Source organism: Neoarius graeffei, chromosome 28 (assembly GCF_027579695.1).
Source record: "Neoarius graeffei isolate fNeoGra1 chromosome 28, fNeoGra1.pri, whole genome shotgun sequence".
NCBI classification, from domain to species: Eukaryota; Metazoa; Chordata; class Actinopteri; order Siluriformes; family Ariidae; genus Neoarius; species Neoarius graeffei.
This window is the reverse complement of record NC_083596.1, coordinates 36620392-36645567: the sequence shown is the minus strand read 5'-3', so window position 1 is coordinate 36645567 and position 25176 is coordinate 36620392. Positions and strand designations below refer to the sequence as shown.

General features: G+C 42.7%; 1 protein-coding gene across 1 annotated transcript; it reads right to left on the bottom strand.

Moving 5' to 3' along the window:
* Positions 1-19445: 19445 nt before the first annotated feature.
* On the bottom strand, positions 19446-20954 carry LOC132875674 (protein FAM200A-like). The gene has a single exon (XM_060912624.1). It carries the CDS (start codon positions 20952-20954, stop codon positions 19446-19448), a length of 1509 nt encoding a protein of 502 aa, XP_060768607.1.
* Positions 20955-25176: the final 4222 nt, after the last annotated feature.

Below are 25176 nucleotides of genomic sequence, written 5' to 3'. Positions count from 1 at the left end.
ACAAATACAACATTAAATGCCAGTCCATGTACATGTGACTTACTTTTCACAATGAGAATGCCTAGGCGATCACCTTACATAACATTGCATTACATTTAGCGGTTATTGTTTATACAAAGCTACTGAAAAAAGGACAGATTCAGCAGCATACAAAATGTGGGGGCATACAGGGTATACAGGTTAATCAGGGTTAGTATATATGAGAGTTTTTTTCTTTGTTGTTTGTTTTTTGTAAAGGCTTTACCCCGTTTAAAACAAAACAAAAAACAAACAACAAAGAAAAAAACTCTCATATATACTAACCCTGATTAACCTGGATACCCTGTATGCCCCCACATTTTGTATGCTGCTGAATCTGTCCTTTTTTCAGTAGCTTTGTATAAACAATAACCGCTAAATGCAGTGTTATGTAAGGTGATCGCCTAGGCATTCTCATTGTGAAAAGTAAGTCACATGTACATGGACTGGCATTTAATGTTGTATTTGTTCCTTTCTATTTGTTTTTTGTCTGTTCATATTCTTTTTGGGGGAGTAAAGTCAGTTTAAAAATGCCGTTAAATGCATAGGCCTATAGGCCAAGTTTAATGACCTTGAGGTTATCAGAGGTCATATGTCGTTTTACAAATGAAAAATGAATTCAGCACCCAAACATTTAACAAACAAGGCCATTTGCTAACTTCATTAATCATTTTAGTACATTTCATTCCTTAGAAAGCTGAGAAACTGGGTTCAGCTGAGACATTTACAGGCCCAAAGTTCAATGACCTCTAGAGGTCAACAGAGGTCAGATAGAGCTTGGCATATTGCAGATTTGAATTCGGCACACCCAAATTGACAAAATAAGACTGTTTGCCGACTTTATCTCAAAAATGCCTTTGGGTGTCACAATTCTGGATTTTGGTACCAGTCTATAGTTGCATTTGTTGCATTTGAAAAAAAAAAAAATCCACCTTTTGCTGAAGTAGCTTTATCTCACATTGGAAAATAGAGAGAAATCCAACCTTTAACTGAAATAAATTTATTCAGAGAAACACAAATCCCTCATCAAGAAATAATTATTTTCAACAAAAACACATGTGCCACTATTGGCACCCCTGTATTTAATACTTAATACAACCTCCCTTTGCCAGTAAAACAGCACTGAGTCTTCTCCTACAACATTTTATAAGGTTGGAGATACAGAGCTGGGCATCTGAGACCATTCCTCTTTACAGAATCTCTCCAGATCATCCAGGGTCCAAGGCCCTCTCTTGTGCACTCTCTTCTTCAGCTCACCCCATAGGTTTTCAATGGGGTTCAGGTCAGAGGACTGAGATGGCTATGGCAGAAGCTTGATTCTGTACTCAGCAAACCATTTTTGTGTTGATTAGGACATATGCCTTGGATCATTGTCCTGCTGGAACATCCAGTGATGACCCAATCTTAATTTCCTGGCAGAGGCAGCCAGATTTTGATTTAAAATATCCTGGTATTTCATGGAGTTCATGATGCCATGGACCCTACCAAGGTTTGGATAAAAAAACCCTCCCAAAACATCACAGAATTTCCACCATATTTTCCAGTTCTGACCAGGTTTGTTTCATTATAGCAATCCTTCTTTTGACGCCACACCCACTTTGAGTGTTCTTTTTACGCCAAACCCACTTTGAGTGTTCATTGCCAAAAAAAAAAATTATTTTTTTTACACCAGACAATAAAACACAGTTCCAGTCAAAGTTGAAGTAACGTTTCACAAACTTCAGGCGCTTATGACTGTGGTTAACTAACAGAAAAGGCTTTTTTTTTCTTTTTCTGGCAGACCTTCCAAATAATCTGTTTGCATGGGGGTGGCATCTGATGGTGGTTTTGGAGACATGGAAACCCCAAGATTTCACTTTTTCTTGTAATTCACCAACAGTGATCCTTGGGGATTTTTTTTTATTGCCTCTCTTACCATCCTCCTCACTGTACATGGGGCAAAATAAACTTGGGTCCTCTTCCAGGCAAGTTTGTAACAGTTCCAGTTGGTGCCCACTTTTTTTTTTATTATTGTTTTAACAATAGAAATTGGCATTTTCAGATGAGTAGCTTTTTTATAACCATTCCACGAACACACTTCTCCCTCATTTGGTTTGTGTGCACTCTTATCTTTCCCATGTTGATAAATGACGAAGGGAATTTGGCCTCTGTGTCACCTCATATTTGTACCCTAGTTAATCAGGAAGTCATGAATTACAGATTGAAATGTCCTCCAATCAACTTATATGTGTGTTCACTATAATTTCCTGTGGTGCCAATAAGAGTGGCACATGTGTTTTTGTTGAAAATAATAATTTCTTGATGAGGGATTTGTTTTTCTCTGAATATGTTTTTTTTTTTTTCAATTAAAGTTTGGATTTCTGTCATTTTTTCAGAGTGAGATGAAGCTACGTCACCAAAAGGTGGATTTTTTTCTAAACCCTTTGACTTCTCTTTAGAAGGGATGCCAATAATCATATACAGTGTGTGTGTATATATATATATATATATATATATATATATATATATATATATATATATATATATATATAAACACGGCGGCATGGTGGTGTAGTGGTTAGCGCTGTCGCCTCACAGCAAGAAGGTCCGGCTTCGAGCCCCGTGGCCGGCGAGGGCCTTTCTGTGTGGAGTTTGCATGTTCTCCCCGTGTCCACGTGGGTTTCCTCTGGGTGCTCCGGTTTCCCCCACAGTCCAAAGACATGCAGGTTAGGTTAACTGGTGACTCTAAATTGACCGTAGGTGTGAGTGTGAATGGTTGTCTGTGTCTATTGCCGCTTTTCCACTACAAACGCGGCTGAGCCGTGCCGTGCCGAGTCGAGCTGAGTCGAGCTGAGCGGGGCTGTTGGAGTTGCATTTCGACTACAACCGCGCTGAACCGTGCTGGCTGGAAGTGGGTGGACACATTGGGTGGAGTTAGCGAAAGTGGGTGGACGTCATGTGATGTCGTTAAGCAGCGCAAACAGTGACATCAGTGACAGTGGCGGAACAAGTCAGAGCCGGGCCGGGGGCGGGGCAAATGACCGGGCCCTTTATTAAAGCTTATCATAACATCATTTTAGGCTACAAAATGTCCGCAACTGCGGTGTTTACCAATTTCAACACTACCGGGTGCAACTATGTTATTTAGTACATCAAGTCCTTCAAACGAACATGTAACTCAGAAACAAAAAACATTAGGATACTGTACATGGCTCATAATAAAACATCAATAGCCTATACTGCGCACATTATTTGAAGGGCATACGAATGAGCGCTCAGAGGTTGCAACGGTGACAGGAAGAGTCAGAAATAAAAGGAGGGCGGTGCAAACCTCACTGAATGCACTGTGTTTACCAATTTCAACACTACAGGGTGCAACTATGTTATTTTGTACATTAAGTCCTTCAAACGAACATGTAACTCAGAAACAAAAAAACATTAGGCGACATACTGTACATGGCTCATAATAAAACATCAATAGCCTACTGCGCGCATTATTTGAAGGGCATACGACGAGCCTTGCGCTCCGCGAACTCGTCCACGATGCTCTGTATGTCACTGATTCAGTGAGCTTTTAAGCGGTAGTCTCACGACCCGGATAGTAAACAATAAACATGGAGGACATGGAGTCGTTAGTGTTGCTGGTCTTGGTGCTGTGGCTTGTTGTCACCGACAACGCCAACAGATACTGGCAAGAGTGTATAGATGAGGCGAGGCGCATAAGGCTTCAGAAATTCTCGTAATTCGTAATTCTTCTCCTTCCGGGTTTGCGGTGTTTACAGATCCCAGCGTGCTCGCGGGGCGTGTGTGGGCATGTGAGGACACTCCTCCTCACCAATCAGTGCACAGGGGAGTGTCTGCTCACGCCCCCAACCTCACTCGGCACGGTTTGGCTCGCTTCAGCCCCACTCCAAAACGGTGCGAGTTTTAGGGGCTAAGCAGGGCTGAAGCGAGCTGAGTCGTGCTGGTTTTTGGTAGTCGAAACGCGAGCCGTGTCGGGCTGAAGTGAGCTGAAGCGAGCTGAAGTGAGCTGAAAAAGGGTAGTGGAAAAGGGCCATAAGTGTCAGCCCTGTGATGACCTGGCGACTTGTCCAGGGTGTACCCCGCCTTTCGCCCGTAGTCAGCTGGGATAGGCTCCAGCTTGCCTGCGACCCTGTAGAAGGATAAAGCGGCTAGAGATAATGAGATGAGATGAGATATAAAACAAACACACACACACACATTTCTCTCTCTTGTCATGCACACCTAGGGGCCATTCAACATTGCCAATCCACTTTTATTTGGACATTTTTTTGGGGGGGGGGGGGGGGGCAGGACAATATGGAGAATATGTAAACAAACATTGGAAGAATGTCTGACTTCAGGTGTGAATCAGTGACTGTACATCACTGATTACTAAGTGCAATCAAGTCAACCAAATCAAGCTCTTAACTCAAGTCCACCTCTCTGTTTAAAACAGGGTGAGTAACATGATTGTTAGTTAAATGCCTCTTCCTTCTGTGCCACAATAAGTGGTTTTTGACCACACCCAAGCTGTCCCCTCTGTATCATTGCAAACTTATGAATTACATTTGTGTAATGGAAACAGGATAGCATGACTTGTTACAGTACATTATTGACCTGCTTTCAAAATATCATGTCAACCTCTTGTCACTCGCTAAAGGTTTCATCTGTAAAAGGCATACATACACTCAGAATTCCTTTGGGGTTGTGTAACTAAATGATCACATAGACAATGTCTAATGAATCATTCAAAATGGAAATAGGCTGATCTTTAAAATAAGTTTAAATAGTAAAGAAAAATGACATTAGATATTGTCTCTAATAACAAAGAAGATTTACAATGAACTTGGAAAAATGGGCACCTAAATTAAACTAGGCAGTTACTTTTAATCCTGAAGACTGTAAGTATCTATGAGTGAAGAACAAAAAGGAACAGAAATATGCAGGGTTAATTATATACAACCCCATTTCCAAAAATGTTGGAATGCTGTGTAAGCTTTAAATAAAGACAGAATATGAAGATTTGTAAATCATGGAAACCCTATATTTCATTGAAAATAGTACAAAGACAACATATCAAATGTAGAAAATGGGAAATTTTTTTTATCGTTTTTTGAAAAAATATATAAGCTTGTTTTGAATTTGATGCCAGCAACATCAAAAAAGTTGGGACAGGGACATATTTACCACTGTGTTGCATCAACTTTATTTTAAACAACTCTGTAGATATTTGTGAACTGAGCAGACCAATTGCTGTAGTTTTGAAAGTGAAATGTTGTCCCATTCTTGCCTGATACAATTTCAGTTCCTCAACAGTTCGAGGTCTCCTTTATTGTATTATGTGTTTCACAATGTGCCCAATGTTTTCAATGAGAGACAGATCTGGACTGCAGGCAGGTCAGTTTAGCACCCAAACTCTTTTACTACAGAGCCGTGCAGTTGTAATACATGCAGAATTGTGATTTAGCATTGTCTTGCTGAAATAAGCAAGGCCTTCCCTGGAAAAGATGTCATCTGGATGGCAGCATGTTGCTCCAAAACCTGTATCATTCGGCATTAATGGTGCCTTCCTAGATCTGAAAGCTACCTATGCCATGTGCACTAATGCATCCCCATACCATCACAGATGCAGTCTTTTTAACTGTGTGCTGATAAGTTGGATGGGCTCCTCTTCTCTTTAGCCCGGAGGACACTGTGTCCATGATTTCCAAAAAGAATTTCAAATTTCAATTCATCAGAGCACAGGACAGTTTTCCACTTTGCCTCAGTCCATTTTAAATGAACTTGGGCCCAGAGAAGGTGGTGGTGTTTCTAGATATTGCTCATATGGTTTTAACTTGCATTTACTGTATGGATGCAATGATGAACTGTTTTCACAGATGATGACTTTTGGAAGTGTTCCTGAGCCCATGCAGTGATTTCCACTCCAGAATCATGTCTGTTTATAATACAGTGATGCCTGAGGGAACGAAGATCATGGGTTGGTTTTCAGCCTTGTCCCTTGCATACAGAGATTTCCCTGGATTCTGTGAATCTTTTAAGGATATTATGTACCATTGATGATGTGAGCCCCAACGTCTTTGCAATTTTACATTGAGGACCAGAACCCAATCTTTACTTCTGAGAGACTCTTTTTATACCTAATCATGTTACTGACCTGTTTCCAATGAACCTAGTTATTTTTTATTTTTTAAAAAAGCATTACACAATTTTCCTTGTGTAATTTCACCTCATTTCATTTCAACAGTTTTGAAATGTGTTGCTGGCATCAAATTCAAAATGAGCATATATTTTCAAAAACAATAAAATGTCTTAGTTTCAACATTTGATATGTTGTATTTTTATAATTTTAAATAAAATATAGGGTTTCCATGATTTGCAAATCACAGCATTCTGTTTTTATTTACAGTTTACACAGTGCCCCAACATTTTTGGAAATGGGGTTATAGATGAGAAATAAAGAACAAGCATTTTCTTAACACTTGTTTATTTACTATTGTCCCTTGTGTGTAGCATTGCACTACCAACATTTGCCCTTGGCCTTCGTCAACAGGTAATGAGGATTCTATTGTTATAAGCAACATCTGTATAACCTTCAAACTATGATGTGTGTTGGCCTGACAAAAACAGCCTAGAGGGAGTTTAAGCTTCATCCTGTCATTTTATCAAACTGTGCTCAAAGCATTCCAAAGTGTACAGATACTGTATTTCCAAGCTAATGAGAGGGAGAGAGAGAGAGGCAGTAAGTGAAAGATTAGTTGTGATTAATAAACTATAAATGGAATCTAAAGCTCTTGAAAAAACAAACAAACAAGAAGAAACCTGCTTAAAATGCTTCTAATTTTAATTTGAAAAACATCACTCCTCTGCAGTTTGTCTGAAAAAGGTATTTTGCTTGTAATCAGGATTCCTTTTACCGCCTTGCATAATAGACTCATTTTTGACTTACATAAACAAGAATCATCAAGAATCTGTCATCTATTACACGCATATCAGTAAAATTCTATCAACAGTTTCAGTCTCTCTCACTCACACCCACACACACCCATACACATGCAGACACAAACAAAAGCCACACTGCACATCTTTCTCATGGCCTCAGGGAAGAAATTGAGTTATTGGGCAACCTCTTGGTGACCATATGAATAGTTTTATGGACCCCTTCGCAGTAAACGTCATTCATACGTAAGAGGAAACTGCGCGCGCAGCCTGGACTCAAAAAAGACTCAGCGATGCCTAGTTGTTGTGTTGTCGGGTGTCAGAATCGTAGCAGTGATGGGGTTAAAATGTACAGAATTCCAGCAGAATCTCACCCATTCCAAAAAAATCGCCGACGTCTATGGCTACAAGCCATCAAACGTGTAGACTGGGATGAAAGCACCATCAAAAATGCGCGGGTTTGCAGCGCCCACTTCATCACAGGTAAGATCAGGCTATTTTATTAAATCTTTCTTTTTTATTCTTTCTAGTCTTCGTTTATTGATGTAGCAAAATACTTTGGTAACGTTTGTCTGATTAGCTGGGTCATAGTTACACAATGTAATGAATATTGTTAGCATGTTAACTTAGCTTTGCATGCAATTTTGTTTGTAGGAGAGGTCTCGCTTGAGTCAAGCAGTCCAGATTTTGTGCCATCATTATTTGTGTATGCCGAAAATCACAATTTTAAAGCAAGGATGGAAAGGTAAAATTGTGTGCCCTCACTCTAAATGCCAACTTACGTTGACTGCTCTAACCTAGCTCCCGCCCCGTTCAGTTTAATTTCTGGTTTCTGCCTCTCGCTTTTTACGCAGCTCTGATTTCTCTTAGCTGCACTCTTTACACTATCATTCCTTTCATGCCATTACCTCCTGCAAATTGCTGTTTAGTGTTGGTATTTGCTGTTGTAGCTAAAGCCACATTGCCATCACATCACTGGCATAATTTGATTAAAACAAAATGAATATGAATGTCCCATTGTTAATCAAGTTGTACATGCCCGCACATAACATAATCATATGCGTCTGAAGATTTGTAGGCACGAAGTTTTTCGTGGGTGTACACTGAAGTCTTGTCAATAAGGTACGAGTATATATCTGGGCCCTGTACTACGAACGGAGGTCAACCTACCCAGAAGTAACCCAGGGTTCCCCCGCTAAACCGGGGTTGACAAAACCTGGTTATCTTGTTTGGGGTTAAACGGTACTACGACGCCAGTTATGAAGTTGATTTGTTGAACCTGTGTTAACCTAATCAGGGTTAATGCGCGTTCACGTTAAAGGGGAGGTTATCAGCGCAAATCACCACTGTTCACAATGGCACGGTCGCCGTACTTCACGGAGGAAGAATGCGCTGTCATAATGCAAAGCTACGAGGAGTTCAAAACAACATTAAGCGCAAAATCTAACACAGCGACTGCCAATAAGGAGCGGCAAGCATGTTGGCAACGAATTGCCGATCGGGTAAATGCGTAAGTACATTCTCCCTTCTACATGTTCCAGAACAGAAGTATAGGATGAGAGAAAGCTTCATGATCAATCACAAGTCACAGAAAATGGTCCTTCGACGTGGCCCCAGTCATATATATCTTGTTTAATGTCCGAAAAATCCTGAATAAAATTTGGTATGGTAAATTCATGGAGTAGCCTACTTAAGCTGATATGTGCACAGAGTCACATGAATTAGGATGACTGACTGTTCAAATCAAATCAAATCAAATCAAATCAAATCAAATCAAGTTTATTTGTACAGCGCTTTTAACAATAAACATTGTCGCAAAGCAGCTTTACAGAATTTGAACGACTTAAAACATGAGCTAATTTTATCCCTAATCTATCCCCAATGAGCAAGCCTGTGGCGACGGTGGCAAGGAAAAACTCCCCCAGACGACATGAGGAAGAAACCTCGAGAGGAACCAGACTCAGTCCCTTTGACTAAGTTGGTGTATGTCCTTTGAACATTTCAGAGGCAACAGCAGTGCCAAACGCACCTGGCAACAGGTGAAAATGAAATATAAAAACATCATTCATAATGGTGTGTGTGTGTGTGTGTGTGTGTGTGTGCGTGCAAGCAAGCATTCATTTGCCTTTTATTTATTCAAGTTTTATCTGTTTGCCTAATAGTTCAAATTGTTTTGTATATAGTTTATAATGTTGTGTGATATTAATGATAATATTGTGGGAAAACTACTTTGTTTGGACGTTCATTTAATTTATTCTATCGTCATTTTGTTTGTTCTATTTTTGTGTATTTTATTTATTTATCTGTTTGTCTAGTTGTATCTATTTTTCTAATAATAATATATTTTTTGCATTAATAGTTTGTTTTTTCCTATTAAAATAATCTTGTGTTCTTGTTATAACTTTATTTATCTGACTGTTTAGTTGTATCTATTTTTGTTACAATTTCAATATTTTTAATATAGAAAGTTTTTTTCTATTAAAATGTTCTTGTGTGATAACTAATTCTCGTGTTATATTTATTGTAGTTGTATCTATTTTGTATCTCAGACTTAAATATTTTTGTAAAACAAGTGTTTTTCTATAAAATATTCTTGCGTTCTTGATAACTATGTTCTTGAGTGGGTTCTTTTTTTTTTTTACAGAAAAGCCGTTCTGCATGGACATTCATTGAAGCCCTCATTGTTTTTTAATGGTTATTTATGAGCGTTTAGGGGTTACAATAATGTAAGTCTAGGTTGCTTTATATAAAAGGTATTTCCAGAAATATTGATGTCACTGTCTAAGCAGAGGGATCTGGCTTCTTTAGACGCTGTCTTCTTAAAACTGAATAAATATTTAAAAAGAGCCAAATGAGCCAGTCTTTTGAACGGCTCTTTTCAAAGAACGGATCACAAGGATGCGGATCCCATCAAAGAGCCATAAATCCCATCTCTAATCTGCGCTCCGATATCGCACGGGTCATCCAGGTACTCTGGCATTGTCTCTAGAGGAAATGTCGGTGGAGAGGTGGTGTTTAAAAAGGGTGTGGTTAATCGGAAACCTCGGGTTAACCAAGAACATAACCTGAGATGAGCAGGTTTGAGATGCAGCGTAAGTTGCCATGGCAGCATACCTCGGTTTGAACATAGCCAACTTTCGTAGTATGGGTTAATCGGGAAGTTACGCTGCACGTGATCAAGTTACTCTCGAAGTTACCCTGGTAAGCCAGAAAACCCGCTTCGTAGTACAGGGCCCAGGTACGCTGGCATTGTCTCTAGAGGAAATGTCGGTGGAGAGGTGGTGTTTAAAAAGGGTGTGGTTAATCGGAAACCTCGGGTTAACCAAGAACATAACCTGAGACGAGCAGGTTTGAGATGCAGCGTAAGTTGCCATGGCAGCATACCTCGGTTTGAACATAGCCAACTTTTGTAGTATGGGTTAATCGGGAAGTTACGCTGCACGTGATCAAGTTACTCTCGAAGTGACCCTGGTAAGCCAGAAAACCCGCTTCTTAGTACAGGGCCCTGATATATGAGCCGTAAACATGATATAATGACATGCTTTCTCTCTTTCTTTCTCTCACACAGACAAGCACAACCTTTTTGGATTGCAGTCATCCAGGCAAAGGTGAGGATACAGTACATTCCTACACAATCCAATGTTTCTAATTAATGTAATTATTGCATCTATGTGGTGTAACTAATTTCATCTCATTTTTACATGCACTGTAACTGTCGCTTTTTATATTAACTGTCAATAAACCTCTGAACCCTTACATTCCAGTTTAAATATACTGGCTATATGAGGCAAATCTGATGAGATAAAATGAAGTGTGGGACAACAACAACAACAACAACAAAAAATAATAATTAAAGCCGCAAGCGGCCTCGACGGGCCCTCGCGCCAGCGGCCAGGGGGGGCGGGGGCATGCGTCCCCGCGAAATACCGTAAAGAGTTTGCTTGCCAAGTTTGACAAATCAGAAGCTGCAATATCATTTGTGCCATAACCAGCACCCCCAGGGGCGAAAGTGCACAAAATTTGGCGTATATGTCAGGTGAGCTATGAAGAGTTTGCGTATGAAGTTTGATGACAATTGAGTAAATAGAAGATGAGATATAGATTTTTGAAGAATAAATTTTTTGGTTTTTCCCATGTCAGTAGGTGGCGCTATGCTGTACATGAGCGATTATGAGTTGGAGAAATAAGTGTCTACAACAGCAACGCACTATCACAAGGTAGTGGTGTGAAGGAAAAGCATTTTGGAATTATTTACCAAAAATCCGTTTTGGAGCAATTGCGTCGGCCAAAAACAGCGCCCCCCATGGACGAAAATTCCCAAAATGTGGTATACATGACATGGGAGGTAGTAAGAGGGTGGCCGTGAAGCTTGACCAAATTTGCGGAAAGATTGGATTTTTTGCCCAAAAATAGCGCCCCCAGTGGCGAAATATCACAGAAATTGGGTAACATGTCCGAAGCCCAATGAGGGATTTGCGTGTGAAGTATGAGCAGTTTTGAGCAATTAGAAGATTTGTTACGAATTTTTTAGCATGTAAAATTTTGCATTGAAAATTGATTGACGTATAACTTCTGAACGGTTTACGCTACGTGAAACTTATTTAGGAGCTTTTGTCAGCCATGTCTGTAGATGATGTGGATCAATTTTGGTGACATTCCTATGAACGGTCTAGGAGGAGTTGCGCCGTAATCGTGGCCATGCATTTCGCACAAAAGTGAAATTACCTCACTTCCTGTTGGGCGTGGCTAATGCATTGGCATTACATTTTTGTCCGGCTTAGTGAGATACATATGCGTACCAAATGGCATGCCACTACTACAAACTACATGGCAACCAGGCACCTTAAAGCGGGAGGCCAAAATCACAACGAGTTAGGGGGCGCTATAGAGGCCCTGAGGCCCGCCTGGTTCTGGGCTTTTGGTTCTCAGTAGCGGTGGCAGTCTAAGAAAAAGGAGCCAAATTTCGTGCGTTGTCGACCATGGCAAGCGCCCCAATAAGGGTCTTGAAAAGAGTTTGTTTGCCAAGTTTGACAAATCAGAAGCTGCAATATCATTTCCGCCATAACCAGCACCCCCAGGGGCGAAAGTGCACAAAATTTGGCGTACATGTCAGGTGAGCTATGAAGAGTTTGCGTATGAAGTTTGATGACAATTGAGTAAATAGAAGATGAGATATAGATTTTTGAAGAATAAATTTTTTGGTTTTTCCCATGTCAGAAGGTGGCGCTATGCTGTACATGAGCGATTATGAGTTGGAAAAATAAGTGTCTACAACAGGAACGCACTATCACAAGGTAGTGGTGTGAAGGAAAAGCATTATGGAATTATTTACCAAAAACCCGTTTTGGAGCAATTGCGTCGGCCAAAAACAGCGCCCCCCATGGACGAAAATTCCCAAAATGCGGTATACATGACATGGGAGGTAGTAAGAGGGTGGCCGTGAAGTTTGACCAAATTTGAGGAAAGATTGGATTTTTTGCCCAAAAATAGCGCCCCCAGTGGCGAAATATCACAGAAATTGGGTAACATGTCAGAAGCCCAATGAGTGATTTGCTTGTGAAGTATGAGCAGTTTTGAGCAATTAGAAGATTTGTTATGAATTTTTTAGCATGTAAAATTTTGAAGTGAAAATTGATTGACGCATAACTTCTGAACGGTTTATCCTACGTGAAACGTATTTAGTAACTTTTGTCAGCCATGTCTGTAGATGATGTGTATCAATTTTGGTGACATTCCCATGAACGGTCTAGGAGGAGTTGCGCCGTCTTCGTGGCCATGCATTTCGCACAAAAGTGAAATTACCTCACTTCCTGTTGGGCGTGGCTAATGCATTGGCATTACATTTTTGTCCGGCTTAGTGAGATACATATGCATACCAAATGGCATGCCACTACTACAAACTATATGGCAACCAGGCACCTTAATGCGGGAGGCCAAAATCACAACGACTTAGGGGGCGCTATAGAGGCCCTGAGCCCCGGCCAAGTTTGGGCTTTTGGTTCTGAGTAGCGGTGGCAATTCTCGGAACTGGTGCCAAATTTCGTGCGTTTTCGCCCATGGCAAGCGCCCCGAAAATGGCCCAACAGCGGAGAAAAATAAAGAAGAAGAAGAAGAAGAAGAAGAAGACGGAATAATAATTAAAGCCGCAAGCGGCCTCGACGGGCCCTCGCGCCAGCGGCCAAGGGGGGCGGGGGCATGCGTCCCCGCGAAATACCTTCCACAGCTTCTTCCCACAATGGCGACAAAGCACAGAATTGGACACATGGCAACAATAGGGTCTCACACTGTACGGTGCTCGGGGGGCGCTATAGAGGCCCTGAGGTCCGCCTGGATCTGGGCTTCTGGTTCTCAGTAGCGGTGGCAGTCTAAGAAAAAGGAGCCAAATTTCGTGCGTTGTCGACCATGGCAAGCGCCCCAATAAGGGTCTTGTAAAGAGTTTGCTTGCCAAGGTTGACAAATCAGAAGCTGCAATATCATTTTTGCCATAACCAGCACCCCCAGGGGCGAAAGTGCACAAAATTTGGCGTATATGTCAGGTGAGCTATGAAGAGTTTGCGTATGAAGTTTGATGACAATTGAGTAAATAGAAGATGAGATATAGATTTTTGAAGAATAAATTTTTTGGTTTTTCCCATGTCAGTAGGTGGCGCTATGCTGTACATGAGCGATTATGAGTTGGAGAAATAAGTGTCTACAACAGCAACGCACTATCACAAGGTAGTGGTGTGAAGGAAAAGCATTTTGGAATTATTTACCAAAAATCCGTTTTGGAGCAATTGCGTCGGCCAAAAACAGCGCCCCCCATGGACGAAAATTCCCAAAATGTGGTATACATGACATGGGAGGTAGTAAGAGGGTGGCCGTGAAGCTTGACCAAATTTGCGGAAAGATTGGATTTTTTGCCCAAAAATAGCGCCCCCAGTGGCGAAATATCACAGAAATTGGGTAACATGTCCGAAGCCCAATGAGGGATTTGCGTGTGAAGTATGAGCAGTTTTGAGCAATTAGAAGATTTGTTACGAATTTTTTAGCATGTAAAATTTTGCATTGAAAATTGATTGACGTATAACTTCTGAACGGTTTACGCTACGTGAAACTTATTTAGGAGCTTTTGTCAGCCATGTCTGTAGATGATGTGGATCAATTTTGGTGACATTCCTATGAACGGTCTAGGAGGAGTTGCGCCGTAATCGTGGCCATGCATTTCGCACAAAAGTGAAATTACCTCACTTCCTGTTGGGCGTGGCTAATGCATTGGCATTACATTTTTGTCCGGCTTAGTGAGATACATATGCGTACCAAATGGCATGCCACTACTACAAACTACATGGCAACCAGGCACCTTAAAGCGGGAGGCCAAAATCACAACGAGTTAGGGGGCGCTATAGAGGCCCTGAGGCCCGCCTGGTTCTGGGCTTTTGGTTCTCAGTAGCGGTGGCAGTCTAAGAAAAAGGAGCCAAATTTCGTGCGTTGTCGACCATGGCAAGCGCCCCAATAAGGGTCTTGAAAAGAGTTTGTTTGCCAAGTTTGACAAATCAGAAGCTGCAATATCATTTCCGCCATAACCAGCACCCCCAGGGGCGAAAGTGCACAAAATTTGGCGTACATGTCAGGTGAGCTATGAAGAGTTTGCGTATGAAGTTTGATGACAATTGAGTAAATAGAAGATGAGATATAGATTTTTGAAGAATAAATTTTTTGGTTTTTCCCATGTCAGAAGGTGGCGCTATGCTGTACATGAGCGATTATGAGTTGGAAAAATAAGTGTCTACAACAGGAACGCACTATCACAAGGTAGTGGTGTGAAGGAAAAGCATTATGGAATTATTTACCAAAAACCCGTTTTGGAGCAATTGCGTCGGCCAAAAACAGCGCCCCCCATGGACGAAAATTCCCAAAATGCGGTATACATGACATGGGAGGTAGTAAGAGGGTGGCCGTGAAGTTTGACCAAATTTGAGGAAAGATTGGATTTTTTGCCCAAAAATAGCGCCCCCAGTGGCGAAATATCACAGAAATTGGGTAACATGTCAGAAGCCCAATGAGTGATTTGCTTGTGAAGTATGAGCAGTTTTGAGCAATTAGAAGATTTGTTATGAATTTTTTAGCATGTAAAATTTTGAAGTGAAAATTGATTGACGCATAACTTCTGAACGGTTTATCCTACGTGAAACGTATTTAGTAACTTTTGTCAGCCATGTCTGTAGATGATGTGTATCAATTTTGGTGACATTCCCATGAACGGTCTAGGAGGAGTTGCGCCGTCTTCGTGGCCATGCATTTCGCACAAAAGTGAAATTACCTCACTTCCTGTTGGGCGTGGCTAATGCATTGGCATTACATTTTTGTCCGGCTTAGTGAGATACATATGCATACCAAATGGCATGCCACTACTACAAACTATATGGCAACCAGGCACCTTAATGCGGGAGGCCAAAATCACAACGACTTAGGGGGCGCTATAGAGGCCCTGAGCCCCGGCCAAGTTTGGGCTTTTGGTTCTGAGTAGCGGTGGCAATTCTCGGAACTGGTGCCAAATTTCGTGCGTTTTCGCCCATGGCAAGCGCCCCGAAAATGGCCCAACAGCGGAGAAAAATAAAGAAGAAGAAGAAGAAGAAGAAGAAGACGGAATAATAATTAAAGCCGCAAGCGGCCTCGACGGGCCCTCGCGCCAGCGGCCAAGGGGGGCGGGGGCATGCGTCCCCGCGAAATACCTTCCACAGCTTCTTCCCACAATGGCGACAAAGCACAGAATTGGACACATGGCAACAATAGGGTCTCACACTGTACGGTGCTCGGGGGGCGCTATAGAGGCCCTGAGGTCCGCCTGGATCTGGGCTTCTGGTTCTCAGTAGCGGTGGCAGTCTAAGAAAAAGGAGCCAAATTTCGTGCGTTGTCGACCATGGCAAGCGCCCCAATAAGGGTCTTGTAAAGAGTTTGCTTGCCAAGGTTGACAAATCAGAAGCTGCAATATCATTTTTGCCATAACCAGCACCCCCAGGGGCGAAAGTGCACAAAATTTGGCGTATATGTCAGGTGAGCTATGAAGAGTTTGTGTATGAAGTTTGATGACAATTGAGTAAATAGAAGATGAGATATAGATTTTTGAAGAATAAATTTTTTGGTTTTTCCCATGTCAGTAGGTGGCGCTATGCTGTACATGAGCGATTATGAGTTGGAAAAATAAGTGTCTGCAACAGCAACGTACTATCACAAGGTAGTGGTGTGAAGGAAAAGCATTATGGAATTATTTACCAAAAACCCGTTTTGGAGCAATTGCGTCGGCCAAAAACAGCGCCCCCCATGGACGAAAATTCCCAAAATGTGGTATACATGACAGGGGAGGTGGTAAGAGGGTGGCCGTGGAGTTTGACCAAATTTGAGGAAAGATTGGATTTTTTGCCCAAAAATAGCGCCCCCAGTGGCGAAAGTGCACAAAATTTGGCGTAGATGTCAGGTGAGCTATGAAGAGTTTGCGTATGAAGTTTGATGACAATTGAGTAAATAGAAGATGAGATATAGATTTTTGAAGAATAAATTTTCTGGTTTTTCCCATGTCAGTAGGTGGCGCTATGCTGTACATGAGCGATTATGAGTTGGAAAAATAAGTGTCTACAACAGCAACCAACTACCGCAAGGTAGTGGTGTGAAGGAAAAGCATTATGGAATTATTTACCAAAAACCCGTTTTGGAGCAAATGCGTCGGCCAAAAACAGCGCCCCCCATGGACGAAAACTCCCAAAATGTGGTATACATGACATGGGAGGTAGTAAGAGGGTGGCCGTGAAGTTTGACCAAATTTGAGGAAAGATTGGATTTTTTGCCCAAAAATAGCGCCCCCAGTGGCGAAATATCACAGAAATTGGGTAACATGTCAGAAGCCCAAGGAGTGATTTGCGTGTGAAGTATGAGCAGTTTTGAGCAATCAGAAGATTTGTTATGAATTTTTAAGCATGTAAAATTTTGCATCGAAAATTGATTGACGTATAACTTCTGAACGGTTAATGCTACGTGAAACGTATCTAGTAACTTTTGTCAGCCATGTCTGTAGATGATGTGTATCAATTTTGGTGACATTCCTATGAACGGTCTAGGAGGAGTTGCGCCGTTTCCGTGGCCATGCATTTCGCACAAAAGTGAAAGTACCTCACTTCCTGTTGGGCGTGGCTAATGCATTGGCATTAAATTTTTGTCCGGCTTAGTGAGATACATATGCGTACCAAATGGCATGCCACTACTACAAACTACACGGCACCCAGGCACCTTAATGCGGGAGGCCAAAATCACAACGACTTAGGGGGCGCTATAGAGGCCCTGAGCCCCGGCCAAGTTTGGGCTTTTGGTTCTGAGTAGCGGTGGCAATTCTCGGAACTGCTGCCAAATTTGGTGCGTTTTCGCCCATGGCAAGCGCCCCGAAAATGGCCCAACAGCGGAGAAAAATAAAGAAGAAGAAGAAGAAGAAGACGGAAGAATAATAATAGTGAACTCTTACAAGAACAATAGGGCCTTCGCCCTATAGGGCTCGGGCCCTAATTAAAGCCGCAAGCGGCCTCGACGGGCCCTCGCGCCAGCGGCCAAGGGGGGCGGGGGCATGCGTCCCCGCGAAATACCTTCCACAGCTTCTTCGGCAAGAGACATTACTCCCACAATGGCGACAAAGCACAGAATTGGACAGAGAGTACATGGTGCGCTGAGATGTTCTCATGGACAGAACATTGTATGCCATGGCTTCCCAACCAAATTAATGTATTTACCTCATCAGTCACCAAGCTATTGCTACATAGGATTGTCTTCTGTTAGACATCTATTAGTCTGTATGTAACGCTACAACACTTGCTCCCGACTGCCTACCCATTCCCCACAAGTCATGTGTGTTTAAGGCAACCAAAACAACATACTCCGGGTGCCTCATGATTGTAAACACCTCTCCTGCAACTGCTACAGCGCAATGAGCGCCCCCAGTGGTGAAAGTTCACCAAATTTGGTAGACATGTCAAGGGACCTATGAAGAGTTGTTTTGTCAAGTTTGATCAAGGTTGAACAATCAGAAGCCGAGATATAAATTGTTGCCTGAAAACAGCGCCCCCAGGGGCAAAAGTTCACAAAATTTGGCACATATGTCAGGTGACCTGTTACGAGTGTGCGTATCAAGTTTGATCAAGATTGAGAAAATAGAAGATGAGATATTGATTTTTGAATAATAAATTTTTTGGTTTTTCCCATGTCAGTAGGTGGCGCTATGCTGTACATGAGCGATTATGAGTTGGAAAAATAAGTGTCTACAACAGCAACGTACTATCACAAGGTAGTGGTGTGAAGGAGAAGCATAATGGAATTATTTACCAAAAACCTGTTTTGGAGCAATTGCGTTGGCCAAAAACAGCGCCCCCCATGGACGAAAATTCCCAAAATGTGGTGTACATGACACGGGAGGTAGTAAGAGGGTGGCCGTGAAGTTTGACCAAATTTGAGGAAAGATTGGATTTTTTGCCCAAAAATAGCGCCCCCAGTGGCGAAATATCACAGAAATTGGGTAACATGTCAGATGACCAATGTGTGATTTGCGTGTGAAGTATGAGCAGTTTTGAGCAATTTGAAGATTTGTTATGAATTTTTAAGCATGTAAAATTTTGCATTGAAAATTGATTGACGTATAACTTCTGAACGGTTTATGCTACGTGAAACGTCTTTAGGAACTTTTGTCAGCCGTGTCTGTAGATGATGTGTATCAATTTTGGTGACATTCCTATGAACGGTCTAGGACAGTGGTCTCCAATTAGTTTTCATGGAGGGCCAAATTATGAACAGTAAGTGAGGCCAAGGGCCGCAGCCACCCCCCCACCCCAAACCCACCCACCCCACATGGCCATGCAAGACACAGAAGGTGGTACTAAAAAAATAGTAATTTTTATTAGGCCTACTCACAGTAGCAAACATTTTGCAATATGAAAAAAAAAACAAATATTAAGTGTCCAGAAGGGCTGTGTATTACAAAGTATGGACAACTAACAACCATCCTCCACACACACACACACACACACACACAGGGAGGGAGGGAGACAGTGCACAGAATTATCACTTTCTTTAAAAATGTAAAATAAAACATCAGCTTTCTTTACAAATGTAAAATAAAACATCAGCTTTCTTTAAAAATGTAAAATAAAACATCAGCTGCCACACAACTATATCTGCTGCCACACTAGTGCCAGGAAAAGCAGTATACATGGGCAATGGACAAACTATACACAACTAACCACCTTCCTAGCCGGGGAGAGAGAGAGAGAGAGAGAGAGGTGCAGGATTCTACAAGACCGCATCAGCCACATCAGTCACTGAAGAGAGATAGAGGATTCTGCAGGACAATATCAGCCACGTCAGTCACTGAAGAGAGAGATAGAGAGAGATAGAGAGAGAGCAAACAGACCAGATATTAAATGTCTGGGATAATAAAATGCTTACTGAGTAATAGGCCTACTACTGATAGACACAAATATTTTACTCACCAATCAGTGTGAGAGATGGCAGTGACTGGATGAGGAGGCAACCTTCATGAAGTCTGGTTTGTATTCTGTTGTGGCAATCTTCAAACAATCGCCAAGGTGTGCGTCAGACAATCTGTTTCTTGCGTCATTTTTGAGACAGTTCATTGCCGAAAATGAGGCTTCACATATGTATGTGGAGGGGAAACTTGTCAAAAGGAGCATTGCAACTGATCTGGTGTTTCTGAATCGATCACGGTCGACATTGATCCAGAATTCAGCCAACTCGCTCTCCTGGTGGTGCGCTTTAAGCGTGTCGGATGTTGCCATTTCCGAGACCTCCATCTGAAGCGATGCTTCATCTATAGAAGGCAGCAGTTTCTTGGCCTCCGATGTCCACTGGCCATCAGGCGTCACAGAGAACGGCTGTCTCAGAAAAAGGAGGATGTCACGGGAGAGCTTGCGGTTGCTTTCAAATCGCTCCTTGAAGTTCTCCGCCAGTTTGGTCACGAAGTGCACCATTGCTGGATCTTCGCGCATGCCGTTCTTTTCACAGTGCTGTTGCAAACGAGGAAAGTGCAACTTTCTCCCTCGAATGTCTCTCTCGAAAATGTTCAGCTTTCCCTGGAATGCTTCAATAGCTTCGTACATGTCTGCAACAGTGTGATTCTTGCCTTGTAGTTTAAGGTTAAGGTGATTCAGATGAGACATTATGTCGCTTAAAAAACACACGTATGCCATCTCCTTCCGATCGGTCAAAAAAGTCTGGAACTGTTGCGCTTTTTGACTCTGCAGGCTGGAGAGGAACGAAACAAGCTCGGCGTGCAGGTCACACACACGCTCCAACACACGGCCTTTGCTCAGCCAGCGCACGTCGTTCTGCAGCAAAAGGTCTCTGTGCTCAGCTGACATTTCTTCCAAGAAGGCTCGGAAAACCCGGTGTTGCAGACTTGAATTCGCTCGAATGAAATTCACTAGCCTGGTCACAAAATCCATGACATCTTTCATTTTGTTGTCGAGTTTCGTGCACAGCACTGACTGGTGAATGATGCAGTGAAATGTCAACATCTTTGGGTTAATTGCGGACAGCCTGCTCGCCAATCCCTGTCGAAGTCCCACCATGGACGGGGCTCCATCAGTGACAACTGACACAATTTTGTCCACGTCCAAGCCAGCCTTCTCAAAGAACCGTGTCAGCTCGTTAAAGATAATCTCCCCCGTTGAGCGCCCAGGTAGAGGAAGCAAACATAGCAGCTCTTCCCTGAATGCATTCCCATCAAAAAATCTGACAAAAACAGACAGTTGCTCCATATCCGTTCGGTCACACGACGAGTCTATTGCCAGGGACATGGCATCTGCTTTAACGAGATCCGCCTTCAGTTTGGATGTACAATCCTCGGCTAAAACTTCGACTCGTCTTGCGGTAGTGTTGGCTGACAACGGTACCTGCTTTAATAGCTCCACGACAGTTTGCTGGGTTTTCATATCGTGGCATAAAACCTCTTCCACCATACCAATCGCACACTCTTTAACCATGGCTGCGTCTGTGAAAGGTTTCTTTGCTTTTCCGAGACTCCACGAAACACGTAAAGACGCTGCTCTTGCCCTTTGATGTGCCGTGTTACACGTTTCAATTCTAAAAACTGAGCGCTTTAAAGAAGACTGCATGGTGGTTATTTTTTGTCTGCGTTGATCAGAATGTTCTGGGAAGTTGGAATTAAAGCTAGCATGCATAGTTCTGAAGTGCCTCTTGATGTTGTCAACCTTGCAGACTGCGACAGTTTGCATGCATATCAGGCATGTTGGCTTAGCGTTCTGATATGCCGGTAAAATGAAACAAAACTCATCCGTCCATTCCGGTTTAAACTGGCGATTTTCGCGGTCAACTTTACGTTTCTTTGAAGTGGTAGCCATTGTCTGTTGTTAGTATTTCATCTGTCAATGATATATTGTTTTACTCACTCTGTGATTAGCGGAAGGCACCCAGGGATGTGGAGGGATCGCATTGCGCATGCCTGACCTTTGTTTAGACGTCACTTGGCGGGCCATAAAGTCGCTGCCCGCGGGCCGTAGTTGGCTCGCGGGCCGTGGTTTGGAGACCACAGGTCTAGGAGGAGCTGCGCCGTCTTCGTGGCCATGCATTTCGCACAAAAGTGAAATTACCTCACTTCCTGTTGGGCGTGGCTAATGCATTGGCATTACATTTTTGTCCGGCTTAGTGAGATACATATGCGTACCAAATGGCATGACACTACTACAAACTACATGGCAACCAGGCACCTTAATGCGGGAGGCCAAAATCACAATGAGTTAGGGGGCGCTATAGAGGCCCTGAGGCCCGCCTGGATCTGGGCTTCTGGTTCTCAGTAGCGGTGGGAGTCTAAGAAAAAGGAGCCAAATTTCGTGCGATGTCGACCATGGCAAGCGCCCCAAAAAGGGTCTTGTAAAGAGTTTGCTTGCCAAGGTTGACAAATCAGAAGCTGCAATATCATTTCTGCCATAACCCGCACCCCCAGGGGCGAAAGTGCACAAAATTTGGCGTACATGTCAGGTGAGCTATGAAGAGTTTGCGTATGAAGTTTGATGACAATTGAGTAAACAGAAGATGAGATATAGATTTTTGAAGAATACATTTTTTGGTTTTTCCCATGTCAGTAGGTGGCGCTATGCTGTACATGAGTGATTATGAGATGGAAAAATAAGTGTCCACAACAGCAACGCACTATCACAAGGTAGTGGTGTGAAGGAAAAGCATTATGGAAAAATTTACCAAAAACCCGTTTTGGAGAAATTGCGTCGGCCAAAAACAGCGCCCCCCATGGACGAAAATTCCCAAAATGTGGTATACATGACATGGGAGGTAGTAAGAGGGTGGCCGTGAAGTTTGACAAAATTTGAGGAAAGATTGGATTTTTTGCCCAAAAATAGCGCCCCCAGTGGCGAAATATCACAGAAATTGGGTAACATGTCAGAAGCCCAATGAGTGATTAGCGTGTGAAGTATGAGCAGTGTTGAGCAATTAGAAGATTTGTTATGAATTTTTTAGCATGTAAAATTTTGAAGTGAAAATTGATTGACGTATAACTTCTGAACGGTTTATCCTACGTGAAACGTATTTAGTAAATTTTGTCAGCCATGTCTGTAGATGATGTGTATCAATTTTGGTGACATTCCAATGAACGGTCTAGGAGGAGTTGCGCCGTCTTCGTGGCCATGCATTTCACACAAAAGTGAAATTACCTCACTTCCTGTTGGGCGTGGCTAATGCATTGGCATTACATTTTTGTCCGGCTTAGTCAGATACATATGCATACCAAATGGCATGCCACTACTACAAACTACATGGCAACCAGGCACCTTAATGCGGGAGACCAAAATCACAACGACTTAGGGGGCGCTATAGAGGCCCTGAGCCCCGGCCAAGTTTGGGCTTTTGGTTCTGAGTAGCGGTGGCAATTCTCGGAACTGGTGCCAAATTTCGTGCGTTTTCGCCCATGGCAAGCGCCCCGAAAATGGCCCAACAGCGGAGAAAAATAAAGAAGAAGAAGAAGACGGAAGAATAATAATAGTGAACTCTTACAAGAACAATAGGGCCTTCGCCCATAGGGCTCGGGCCCTAATTAAAGCCGCAAGCGGCCTCGACGGGCCCTCGCGCCAGCGGCCAAGGGGGGCGGGGGCATGCGTCCCCGCGAAATACCTTCCACAGCTTCTTTGGCAAGAGACATTACTCCCACAATGGTGACAAAGCACAGAATTGGACACAGAGTACACGGTGCGCTGAGATGTTGTCATGGACAGAACATTTTATGCCATGGCTTCCCAACCAAATTAATGAATTTACCTCATCAGTCACCAAGCTATAGCTACATAGGATTGTCTTCTGTTAGACATCTATTAGTCTGTATGTAACGCTACAACACTTGCTCCCGACTGCCTACCCATTCCCCACAAGTCATGTGTGTTTAAGGCAACCAAAACAACATACTCCTGGTGCCTCATGATTGTAAACACCTCTCCTGCAACTGCTACAGCGCAATGAGCGCCCCCAGTGGTCCACAAGTCATGTGTGTTTAAGGCAACCAAAACAACATACTCCTGGTGCCTCATGATTGTAAACACCTCTCCTGCAACTGCTACAGCGCAATGAGCGCCCCCAGTGGTGAAAGTTCACCAAATTTGGTATACATGTCAAGGGACCTATGAAGAGTTGTTTTGTAAAGTTTGATCAAGTTTGACCAATCAGAAGCCGAGATAAAAATTGTTGCCTGAAAACAGCGCCCCCAGTGGCAAAAGTTCACAAAATTTGGCACATATGTCAGGTGACCTGTTAAGAGTGTGCGTATCAAGTTTGATCAAGATTGAGAAAATAGAAGATGAGATATTGATTTTTGAAGAATAAATTTTTTGGTTTCTCCCATGTCAGAAGGTGGCGCTATGCTGCACATGAGCGATTATGAGTTGGAAAAATAAGTGTCTACAACAGCAACGTACTATCAGAAGGTAGTGGTGTGAAGGAGAAGCATTATGGAATTATTTACCAAAAACCTGTTTCGGAGCAATTGCGTTGGCCCAAAACAGCGCCCCCCCATGGACGAAAATTCCCAAAAGTCTGTAGATGATGTGTATCAACTTTGGTGACATTCCTATGAACGGTCTAGGAGGAGTTGCGCCGTCTTCGTGGCCATGCATTTCGCACAAAAGTGAAATTACCTCACTTCCTGTTGGGCGTGGCTAATGCATTGGCATTACATTTTTGTCCGGCTTAGTGAGATACATATGCGTACCAAATGGCATGACACTACTACAAACTACATGGCAACCAGGCACCTTAATGCGGGAGGCCAAAATCACAATGAGTTAGGGGGCGCTATAGAGGCCCTGAGGCCCGCCTGGATCTGGGCTTCTGGTTCTCAGTAGCGGTGGGAGTCTAAGAAAAAGGAGCCAAATTTCGTGCGATGTCGACCATGGCAAGCGCCCCAAAAAGGGTCTTGTAAAGAGTTTGCTTGCCAAGGTTGACAAATCAGAAGCTGCAATATCATTTCTGCCATAACCCGCACCCCCAGGGGCGAAAGTGCACAAAATTTGGCGTACATGTCAGGTGAGCTATGAAGAGTTTGCGTATGAAGTTTGATGACAATTGAGTAAACAGAAGATGAGATATAGATTTTTGAAGAATACATTTTTTGGTTTTTCCCATGTCAGTAGGTGGCGCTATGCTGTACATGAGTGATTATGAGATGGAAAAATAAGTGTCCACAACAGCAACGCACTATCACAAGGTAGTGGTGTGAAGGAAAAGCATTATGGAAAAATTTACCAAAAACCCGTTTTGGAGAAATTGCGTCGGCCAAAAACAGCGCCCCCCATGGACGAAAATTCCCACAATGTGGTATACATGACATGGGAGGTAGTAAGAGGGTGGCCGTGAAGTTTGACAAAATTTGAGGAAAGATTGGATTTTTTGCCCAAAAATAGCGCCCCCAGTGGCGAAATATCACAGAAATTGGGTAACATGTCAGAAGCCCAATGAGTGATTAGCGTGTGAAGTATGAGCAGTGTTGAGCAATTAGAAGATTTGTTATGAATTTTTTAGCATGTAAAATTTTGAAGTGAAAATTGATTGACGTATAACTTCTGAACGGTTTATCCTACGTGAAACGTATTTAGTAAATTTTGTCAGCCATGTCTGTAGATGATGTGTATCAATTTTGGTGACATTCCAATGAACGGTCTAGGAGGAGTTGCGCCGTCTTCGTGG

What these genes read in the sequence shown, in the direction of transcription:
- LOC132875674 (XM_060912624.1), bottom strand. Translation starts at nt 20,954, where the DNA reads ATGGTTAAAGAGTGTGCGATTGGTATGGTGGAAGAGGTTTTATGCCAC.